Source organism: Bombus terrestris, chromosome 18 (assembly GCF_910591885.1).
Source record: "Bombus terrestris chromosome 18, iyBomTerr1.2, whole genome shotgun sequence".
In the NCBI taxonomy this organism is placed as follows: domain Eukaryota; kingdom Metazoa; phylum Arthropoda; class Insecta; order Hymenoptera; family Apidae; genus Bombus; species Bombus terrestris.
The window spans coordinates 3,933,414-3,944,472 of record NC_063286.1 but is presented as its reverse complement, the minus strand read 5'-3'; the positions used below and the strand labels follow the sequence as shown (position 1 = coordinate 3,944,472).

The window sequence follows — 11,059 nt, the reverse complement described above, 5'->3', positions numbered from 1 at the left end:
ATAATTTATATAAGTGTTTTTTTATTCATTGCATATTCAGTTTGGATAGATGAATATTTCATATTCGTGATTTGTGCTTCTATAATAAATGGTTATACAAAAAGCTACTGGAAGTTTGCATAAAGATTTAAGTGAATATTCACGTATTTGTTTTTCATCGTTTGTTTTGTATTTGTTTTTCATTCGTGCCACCCTTTCCGCCGATTACTATCACTTCCGTGACATTTTAGTGTAGCGCCTAAAAAGAAGGATTCCTTCTTCTAAACACGCTTCGATTTTACTTACTGTTGATTTAGATCGATTTTTCATTTTTAAATATTTCTACTTTTTTTTTCCTATTTCTCGACGCAAAAATGATAATGAGAATTATTTTTATCGATAAGAAGCGATGGAAGTCAAAATTAGTAAAATTGGAAGGAATAATTAATTATTAATTTTTTTCATTCTTATTCTTTTTACGAAAAAGCATTTTCTTCCTTTTATTCTTTTCTAATACTAACACTAATTCTAATATTCTTAAACGCTTTACTATAATTTTCAAGTAGACGAGAAAGATATAAAAAAATTCAAAGGAAGAAATATTATAAAAGGCGAAATATTTCTACAGAATATTTCTACAGAAATATGTCTACATATTTCTTTATGCATCGGGGATGAAGTGCAACAGGTAGAGGCACTTGTTTTCTAGGGGCGAATCTGGGTCACTTGTTTTCCATCATGGCACAACAATCGCGACACAGGTGCGAATGTTTCCTTCTTGTTTGATATATGTATTTCTTAAATGTTTTGGATCGTCTTCCACTAGTCGCGGGAGTGGGGAAACGTAACGAAGGGGCATTTAACTTTGCGTAAATCTTGAGTGCAATAAATCTGTAACAATAAAGATTCATTCATCATCTTTCCAATTTAACCTATATTTAATTTTGCTAAAACAATTATTACGTATCTTTTAAATTCGAATTAAAACATTGAAACAAAAAGATAAATCTAACAATATGCCCTATGCGTGCATTAAAATGTATGTAACTTCTACAAGATCGATTCTTCTTTACCTATTTCCGGATAAAATGAACCTAATAAACGAGTGCACACGAATTCCATAGTGCAGGAAAAAGGTGTAGAAGAAAAATAACGACCTATTTGGAAAACGAATCGAATTCTTACAAATTATATCAATAACAGGTGACATTGAACGAGGTTTACGGATTATAAACTTTACGGATTATCGAATTAGTGATTTCTGCTTTAACTTTTTAAGGACATAAGTATAACAACATCGGAACTTCCGGTAGTGCGCAAGTATTCCCCAATCTGACTCGAGGATAAACTTTAAAGTATTCAGACGCAATTCTTGAAGACGTGATTGCGTCTCCAGAAAAGTTAGCTGGCTTTTATTCCTGTCGTTCTTTCTTATGTCCTCTTCCTCTTCCTTCCTTTCCCTTCTCTCCTTTCTCTTCCACGTAGATGTACGGCGTATATAAGTACAATATAGCGCAGTTTATCTTGAAAAATGGTTGCTTCCCTGCTCGCCAACAACCATTGTATATACATACTTGCTGTGTGGACGAAAAAGCCGGACTGACATCTTTAAAAGTATATAATCCGATGTTAAGCCTATGTACCAGTGGAAGGTATCATAGATAGTCTGCTGAGAATTTTATATTTGGATGGCATCGATGGTGAACGATACAGATCAATTAAAGAAATGGTTTAGATACTTACTATTTAATTGGTCATTTTAATCTTTTAAATTAGAAGGTTAGGTTAAGTTAAAAAGTTACGTTTGGCCATAATTCGACTAATTTGATTTTTATTTTCGTTTTCCAATGTAAAACATAATGAGTCGGTAGAAATGTACCGACTAGTGAACGGCTAGTTAAGCCGATTATCCGGCCACTTTTGTACTCAACAACTAGTCGGCAAAAAAGGCCGATTGATCGGCCTTAAATTTTTAGTATTATTAATAACTTGATAAGATATACAAATAGAAGTACAATGTTTTTTCTTTGTTCTGTCTTTAGTATGATTTTAATATTTTTTAATATGTAGTAATATAGTATACTTACTTATATGTACCATAATTGTTATATAAAAAATTAAAAATAATAATTAGTATTTAATTAGTATATTTAATTAGTAATAAATTAGTATAAAATAAACTAAATAAAAACCAATTAATATACTATAAGTACCTATTAATAAACTATAAACTTTGGTAATTATATCTTAATTTTATCAGAACAAAGACTTCAATAAATATAACAATATTAAAAAATTTATTTTCGAGTTTATAATATTAAACAATCATAAATTTGACGCGTTTTGTAAAGGAGTTTGAAAATCATCGGCAAAGACGTCAGCTTCTTGAGAGTCGGTTAATCGGTTAGTCGAATAGTTGCTAAATCTTTAATGATATGTTTAATATAGAAGCAAATTGATGAATACCATTTCTGAGCCTAATATTATTAGTGTTCATTAAAGATCTTATCATATATATAATATGTAATATTTAGAGAAGTAACTATGAAAGAGAAGTTAACAGTTGAATGATCAAAACTAAGAGAAAATTGATCATTTAGTAGAATATACATATAGAATTTACATGGTTGTTGATTTTATGTTCTTAATTTACAAGCAAATAATAACAAACAAACAATAATGCTCACTTAAGAGTACCTAAATGATAGAAATGACCTGATTATAATCACATATAATTCGATTAATGTTTCTAAAACCATTAAGTTATAGAAAGGATTGTTAAATAAGTAATACAAGGCTTATGCAAAAACGAATTATATTTATATTTTAGGAATTTGATTCCACAATAGGCAATTTTTTACGAGACAAATACCACAGACAAAAGTAAAAATCTTGTCATCATTTTAATATCAAAATATTTGTGTGCATGGTCATTTTAGAAATAAATAATTATATATGTATATGTGGAATGTTACCGTCTTAATAAATAAAATGCAACAGCTGCCAAGATTTTAATTTCATAATATGTTTATTCATAAAGCGTGAGTGCTCCTGGTTCTTGTTTAGAAAATATAAAGTTAAAAGAAGAGTGATATATTAGTTAAACTTTAAAAAATTGATGTACTAAAATTTTACCTTAACTACCTAAATTTATTTGTACTTGAGTTTAAATCAATATACTTTCCTCTTTAAAATGTTATCACTCTTTAATAGTCTACTTATCACTCCTCTTTGTATTCTTTAAAATTATATTTTACTTAGCATTAACACACTATTGATATAGTATATTAAAACTAAATAAACCGAAATCTTTAATTAATTGAGGAGAAAAACAAAATATCACATTCTTTATGTTTCTCTCCAATTTTTATGGTATTAACTTATGGCAGGACAATTATTTTGCATAATTAAAAATACAATTAAAATGTTTCGCTTCTACAGCATTTTGTGGAATCTTCTTTTCTTATTTATGAGAAACTCTTCAAGTTAAGGTACCTAAATTCCTTCTTATCGGCAAACGTTAAAACCGGTTCATGAAACGACACTTGTGCCACGCATGTAGCCATTATAAGTTTATTTAGCACGCAACCACTTATAAAATAGTATCTGTAAATTATTTTAAATTCAGTCTTTGTAAAAAATGTCCTTAGAAGCTATATTTTGTTTCACATTTGTTTGTTTCTTCTTGTTTTTGGATACAAAAACTTTTCGCAAATGAACAACAATTCCAGTTATTTTCCGAATCGTTGTTCGGATTTACTATATTTTTCTAACAGACACGTGAAATCCTTTGCAGATAAACTAACGTGTAAAGGTAACGTGCTGAAATAGAAAATATATATTATTACAAATTGAATGTAAAAAATGTTGAAGAATACGAAAACTATATATTAGGTCATCCCATAAGTTCGTGCCGACTTTTGTGTATACATTTCATGTGTCGATTTATAAACATACAGCGATAAGGGACCAATGCACTTGAAAAATGGGAAGAAGTTGTACAACGAGAGGGGGATTACATTTTTTCATGAAACTGAAGGGTATGTAAACAATCTTAACATATATAACCGCTCGAAAAACGGAACGAACTTATGGGATGACCTAATATGATCGAAATAAACTTACTAGAATTCTGTTATTCGTGTTTGCCATGGCAAGACACCGTACGTAGAACAAAGGCGACCATATATTAGTCCCATATCAGGGTCCGGAATTCCCCGTGAATTCAATTTCTCATTAAGTAAATCGATATTTATTTCTTCCGGCTTAATCGTCCCTGTGACGACAGCTTCAGCTAATGTTTTTGTTAACGATACTATTTCTTTTTTTCCATCTGATGCGCACAACAAAGATATCCGCGTTTTCAATTTGAAGTCTATAAATTAGGAAGAACGATACATATGTACATTACCATGTTCATCAGCATTATAGGATTAGATTCTATTCAATATATTATTAATTATAAAACATTATTTGTATAGGAAACGTACCGGTTATTCCATTTTGTTTGAATCCTGCATTTGGTTTACTCCAACTGATGCGATCTAGTAAATCAGGCCGTCTTTTTGCGAGTTCGTATTTCAATAAATTCTCATTTCGGACTAAATAACCTATAACAACAAAAATCATTATAAGTATACTATTAATTATAAACATGATGTAATTAGCAACGAAATTTAATTATAAAATTCATTTTCTAATAATTTTCTAATTGTAAAACATTTTATAAATTCATTTTATTGATTTAGTAACAAAGCAATAGTTGAATCATATCATATAATCATGTATCTTTTTAATAGCAAGATTAATCGAATTCGAATATACTATCGCACGCATACTCGATTTGTCCTTGAGACTAGATAAGACTAAGTAAACTTTGTATTCAGTTTTAAAGATGCAAAAATTATTTGTCATAACTACATTTTTTCAAATAATTACATTTTTAACTTATAAAATAAGTTCACATTGTTACAATTGAATATCTATTGTATAATTTCTACTGAAAATCCTAGAAAATCAAATCCATTTAATGCATTATTATTATTTTATTATTGAATTTTTGTTAAAAAATTATACAATTTTTAAATATACTTTTGTTCAAACTATTAGTAGATGAGTAATAATGGAACTTTAGCTAGTAGATAATATAATCAACAGCTTATGATAAGTTTTGTAGTATGTTTTAAAAAAAAATTTTGTATGGAAATGTAATGTTTGTAAAAAATTATTTAAATAGACTAAGGATATATGTAAATCATGGTAGAAGTTTACAAAAATGTTGTACTATATTTAGCATTAGAATAAAGCATTTTACAATAAACGTTTTATGATCCTTTTTAAATCCACATATCAAAAAGAATTGACACGAAATTAAAGAAAATAAAGAAAATTAATTCTAGAAAGGGAACTTTAATTTAAGTTAATGCCAAGATACGTTTCGATTTTGAGGTTAGAATAAATGCTCTATGAAATAAATATGTATACAGAGAAATATTAACAATACAAAGATATGCTCAATTAATTACGTGAAAAACTTTATAAGATCAATTAACTGAAAACATTAGTTCTACTAAAAATTTAAATAATAGTTAAGTTTAAGATAAGATTTAAGTCATGAAGTACTCCTAATTTAAGTTGACAAAACCATTGTTTCTACATTCTTTTACCAAAAAGAAGTACCTTAATTACATGTTCCGCTTCTATCTTCTTTGCATTTAAATTTTTCTAAAACCAGATATGACATTGACAAATCTAAAATAATCAACAGAATATTTATCTCTTGGAATTTAGATAGAATGACTGGCACAAAAAGATGAGATTCATATAGATTCATGTATCTTCTTATTTAAAAAAATAAGAAGATATAATGATAGGAACGATGACATTGTAAAGCAATAAACAAAAATGAAAATTACCACTGATGTCAAAGAAACTGATGTAAGGTATACCAAGGGTAATACACCATCCAATAATTCGTATACAGTCAAAAACAGTGTCCTCCTTCGCGCCGAAAATGATCACTAAATGCCTTGGGAGCTTTTTCATTTTGTTCGCGACACGCATCAGCATTTCAGTTTCTGTCCTTAGGTTCTCACGGTACCAGATTTCGGTACACTTGCGATGAACGATCATACAGCAATTATAAAACCCGGCAAATAAGTCACATGAAAAATGGATTAGTATTAGTAACATGCGAAATACTGTGAACATTATAACGTCCGATGATCGTCTAGCCTATGTAACATAATCACACAAGACTGGTCGTGATTTTAATGTTGAAACAAAATTTTTCAAAACTACCCGGGGATGGTCACGAGGAAGATTATGCACGTAGCCACTGACACTGACCCGTCTAGCAGACGGTCACCGTCACCTCACGTGCACCTGCTTACGCCAAATGATAAACGCACCCTTCTGTCGACAAGAAGCATTAAAACATATCATGTTGGCCGCCAAGTTACATAGAGCATGGGCACATTTTGTCGCCTAGTTACTTTATATACTTTCATTAAGTAACGAATTATGGCAATGGGATATATTTTTAAATGATCTGTAATGACCCTTCTCTATCTTATCTAAACAACAGCTAAACTGCACTACATATAATTGCACTATTTGAAGTAAAAGTAAAGATGGCGTATAGTTTATTTTTACTGCTAGTTACAATGTGTAAGAGGTTAGGATATTCGATGATACGAATTTCCAATATAAATGATGGCGTGGCATATTTGCGAATTAAATAAACGGTAGTAATGGTCATATCATGTCAGGAACGAATGAAAAAATGTATTGTCAAAATGTAAATGTTATTAGTATTTGTTTTCAAATTACAAATACATATATTATAGTAAAAAAAGGCTAAAACATTTTGAATGTATACTGTATATTTACTAATATTTATAAAATGGCGGTATAAATAGCAGAATACAGTGTACATAAAAAAAATAATATACAAGAAAATTAGATGTAATGAAAATTGATATCAAACTTGAATTTAAAAATACAAGATATGATAAAAATTATGTTAATTTTATAAATAAAATAGTCCACAATATTATTCTATTTATGTAATTAATACATTAAACTCTTTTAAATTATTTCATTCAAGTACTATATGCCGTGTTAGATCACTACATGCTCATAACGCGCATGCGCAGACTATGATCATAAGTGTAAACTGTAGGTTATAGAAGAAAATGCCGCTATTTTGTAATAACAGAGTGTAATTACAGTTATCTAAACATAGTAACAAAATTAATTCTGATACGTTGTGCAATTAATAACTTGAATTATAAAAAATATCGTATAATTGCATAGAGATAGAAATATTATCATTTTATTAACCATAATTTTTACAGGTTAGACACGTGGTTTTACTCTACACTCTTACTTTTGTGAAGTTATGTATTTTTCGTACATAACCTTATATGTATTTTTAAGTTAACAATAGAATGAATTATTTTCAGTATTTATAAAATAAAAAAATGTCATGTATTTTTCGTACATAACCTTATATGTATTTTTAAGTTAACAATAGAATGAATTATTTTCAGTATTTATAAAATAAAAAAATGTCATTCCGAGGTCGTGGTGGTGGCGGCGGATTTGGAAGAGGAGGTCGTGGTGGAAGAGGTGGAGGAGGATTCCGAGGAGGCCGTGGTGGTGATAGAGGTGGAAAAGGGTAATTATTACATTTCATACTTTCTCACTAGATATATAATAATGATTCATATATTATAGATATGATCAAGGTCCACCAGAACAAGTGACTCCATTAGGACATTTTACATGGACGGTTCAAGATGACTTAGTTGCTAAAGTAGATATAGAACAAGTACCCTTCTTTAATGCTCCAATTTATACGGAGAATAAACAACAAATTGGAAAAATAGATGAAATATTTGGCAACATTAGAGATTACTATGTGTCTATAAAATTATCTGAAAATATAAAGGCATCCAGTTTTCAAAAGGATGCACAGGTATATTTTGTTTTTATATGTATGAATTAAACTTAACAACTATTTTCCATTAATTATTACTACTCCATTATAGCTATTCATAGATCCAGCTAAGTTGTTACCTTTACAAAGGTTTTTGCCTAAACCTCCTGGTTCTGTACAAAAGAGAGGAGGTGGAGGTGGACGTGGAGCAAAAAGAGGTGGTGGAGGACATGGTGGTGGACGAGGTGGTGGTAGACCATCATTTGGACGTGGTGGAGGTTTTGGAAGAGGAGGTGGTGGCGGTGGTTTTAAAGGACGTGGAGGAGGAGGAGGATTTGGACGTAATGATTCTGGCAGAAGTCGCGGAAGGGGAAGATGGTAGAAAATTAAAACTGCAGATGGATTTTTATATAAAGACGTATTAAATGATAAAAATTCCTTAATTTCATTAAAGAGACTTAAATATAGATAATTTTTAAAATACATAGCTGAAAGAATCATAATGAAAACAATATGATTTATTTGTAACAATGCTGTTGGATTTTATTTATCATTTCTGTTTTTATAAGTTCATGATATAAAATCACCTGTTTTATATACAATTGTTAAATATATTTGACAGGAAAAAGTACTCTAAGTTTACACTTCATCAAATTTGATATGCTTCCCAAGTTCTTTTTCTGCCTTTTTTAGTAATTTATTCCTTCCTCTCTGTTTGACTTTTACTTTTTTACTCAATTTTTCTTCTCTGTCATGCAGGATTTTATCCCAATACATTTTTTCCTCTTCACCTATACAATAGGACATAAATGAAATTACTTCCTACTAAAATATTTACAACATTCTCTTACCTTCTAATATTCTCATATTTCTTTCCTCATCAGACTTTTGTATAAATGCTTGTGCAGCTTGACTTGTATCACATCTTACATAAGCAAAACAAGAACCATCTTCAACATCTATATATTTTACAGAACTATTATTTTTTAATTCCATCTAAAAATATTAAAATATATCAAAATTATATATATTTATTTATTTATTTTTTACTCACATTATATCTTTATGTTCGACATATATATATATACCTTTAAACTTTTTGGATCTGTACATGGTTTATCCATTTCAATTTTAACTATAACTCCCGATGTAAATGAGAAACGACATGCAGATATACTATTTTGTTTCCTCGTTGTGTCCTTCTCATCATTTTCTACCCTTTCAGGTTTATTTTTTTCATAATTCGACCACTGGTTCCATCTTGTTTTTCTTAAATGTTGTTTGAGTTGTTTCATCTTACTTCTCTGTAATTCTAAGTATTTATTTCTAAGACATTTCCAGTCCTTCTTAGCCATAATTTGTAATCCTATACTATAACTAAAATCTTCCAGTTTACTTTGCTTCTTCCGCTTTTTCCTTTTCTTTTTCTTTTCATTTGTATTTTCTTGTTCTTGATTATTTAGAATAGTACTGTCATCAATTACCATTTGTTCATTTTCATCACAATTATCTGATACTTGTTCTTCCTTTATAGGCACATTCCTCTCACATTTATTTAATTTTCTTTGTGTACCTTCCAAAGAAACATCACTTTGTTTTTCGTTACTTGATTCTATTTCCCCACTGTGTAAATCACTGGGATTTTTCAGCTTTTTCTTTTTACTTTTTATCAGTTCACTCTCCATTTGCTCTTCTATTTCACCTGGTTCTGCAGATTCTGTATTTGCGTGTTTCCTTTTTTTTGCTTTCTTTTTATTGTTATTATCATGATTTTCTGAAGTATTATTGATGTTTGTGTGCATCTGCTGCTCATTACTTTTATCTATTTCAATGTCTTCCAATTTTTCATTAGCAGCAGTATTTTCAGGACAGATACTTTTCTCATTTCCTAATGTTATATCTTTTTCTGTATTATCAAATGTAGTAATGCTTAGAAGTTTATCGGGAGCTGTATATGATGGTAAAACACAGCCTTTTTTTTCAAATGCCTAAAATATATTAATTCAATAGTATAAAGTAATTAAAAATTTTCCATTGTTATATATGTTCCTCTTACCTTTAAACAGTTTTTAGCACTTTCAATTGTATTGAACTCTACAAATGCAAATCCTTTTATCTTTTTATTATTTTTAAATCGTGGAATAGAAACATATACAACTTGACCATATTGAGAAAATATTGAACTCAGTGTTTCATGATCTGCATCTGGAGGTAAATTTTGCACGTAAACTGTACATTCATCAGTGTTTTCTTTTGGTACTATTGGTGTTATACGTCGTACTTTCATACCATCTTCAGATAACGATAATATTGTAGATGCTTGTATACCTTTAGATATCCTGTTTATATCAGTAGTCAATTCTCTTATTTTATTAAATTTTAGAAAAACACTGAGGTCCACATCTGAAATATTCAAAGATAGAATTTTAAAATGTCAAATGACAATTAATAATGTCATAATGTTAACATTATAATTCTTACATGGATCTTCTTTAACTAAATTACTTAAAAATCTATCTTTACTTAGATTTGCATCACTAAAGTAAAATTCCATTTGTTTTAGTATCGCAGCGTGCAGTGCCTTTTTTCTAAGTCTTGGTTTCCCTCTAGAAATGCTTGTAATCTTATTAACTGTTTCTATACGCGAGTCTTCCACTGATTTTTGCACTTGCGGTACAGGAACTCTCTCTGAATCTAGCTCCATATCAGACTGTTGTTCTTCCATCACCATTGTTATTTAAAAATTTGTATAACTGACGATGAACAACTACGTATAATTTCTCCTATTACCAAGTATCTGTAAAGAATAACAGAAATGTAAATTTCAAACTTAAGCAAATGTTTCGTACTTATCTCAGACACCTTTTAAAACTAAAATAATGCTAAGAATATTCAATATTTTACAATACGTATATAGCACTTGAAAAAAATGAAATTTGTTACGCATACAATCCAAATTGTGAACGTTTACCGGTTGAGAAACCTCGTAAACATAAAGCTAAGCCTGAAATCATACAAATTGTAGTCAGAATATCTGAGGAACTATATAGGATTATTTTAAAGATGCCAAAATGTTTAAAAATCACAAATTTATAGGGAATTTATTTTGTCATTTTAGGGACCTTTAAAACTCTAATT

The 11,059-nt window shown here is 29.3% G+C and overlaps 3 protein-coding genes across 7 annotated transcripts; 1 reads left to right on the top strand and 2 right to left on the bottom strand.

The window, feature by feature from the left end:
* Positions 1 to 2,777: 2,777 nt before the first annotated feature.
* LOC100643549 (dehydrodolichyl diphosphate synthase complex subunit Nus1) lies at positions 2,778 to 6,622 on the bottom strand. Its single transcript, XM_003402073.4, has 4 exons — positions 5,895 to 6,622; positions 4,470 to 4,589; positions 4,105 to 4,354; positions 2,778 to 3,801 (listed from the first exon to the last, which is right to left on the bottom strand). The coding sequence occupies exons 1-4, from the start codon at positions 6,187 to 6,189 to the stop codon at positions 3,711 to 3,713; spliced, it is 756 nt and encodes a 251-aa protein (XP_003402121.1). The 5' UTR covers positions 6,190 to 6,622; the 3' UTR covers positions 2,778 to 3,710.
* A 484-nt stretch (positions 6,623 to 7,106) lies between these two features.
* LOC100643429 (H/ACA ribonucleoprotein complex subunit 1) lies at positions 7,107 to 8,552 on the top strand. Of its 2 annotated transcripts, none has more exons than XM_048414053.1 (4): positions 7,107 to 7,158; positions 7,564 to 7,660; positions 7,720 to 7,960; positions 8,034 to 8,552. In XM_048414053.1, exons 1-4 carry the CDS (start codon positions 7,140 to 7,142, stop codon positions 8,301 to 8,303), a joined length of 627 nt encoding a protein of 208 aa, XP_048270010.1. In that variant the 5' UTR covers positions 7,107 to 7,139; the 3' UTR covers positions 8,304 to 8,552. The 2 variants fall into 2 exon arrangements, with proteins under 2 accessions (XP_048270010.1, XP_003402120.1); XM_003402072.4 differs by having other exon boundaries at positions 7,118 to 7,337; positions 7,533 to 7,660.
* Positions 8,439 to 11,014, bottom strand: LOC100643306 (la-related protein 7). Of its 4 annotated transcripts, none has more exons than XM_020867563.2 (6): positions 10,893 to 11,014; positions 10,403 to 10,718; positions 9,978 to 10,324; positions 9,010 to 9,909; positions 8,773 to 8,917; positions 8,439 to 8,712 (listed from the first exon to the last, which is right to left on the bottom strand). In XM_020867563.2, the coding sequence occupies exons 2-6, from the start codon at positions 10,650 to 10,652 to the stop codon at positions 8,561 to 8,563; spliced, it is 1,794 nt and encodes a 597-aa protein (XP_020723222.2). In that variant the 5' UTR covers positions 10,653 to 10,718; positions 10,893 to 11,014; the 3' UTR covers positions 8,439 to 8,560. The 4 variants fall into 4 exon arrangements, with proteins under 4 accessions (XP_020723222.2, XP_048269998.1, XP_048269996.1 ...); XM_048414041.1 differs by having other exon boundaries at positions 10,871 to 10,945; XM_048414039.1 differs by having other exon boundaries at positions 10,784 to 10,943.
* Positions 11,015 to 11,059: the final 45 nt, after the last annotated feature.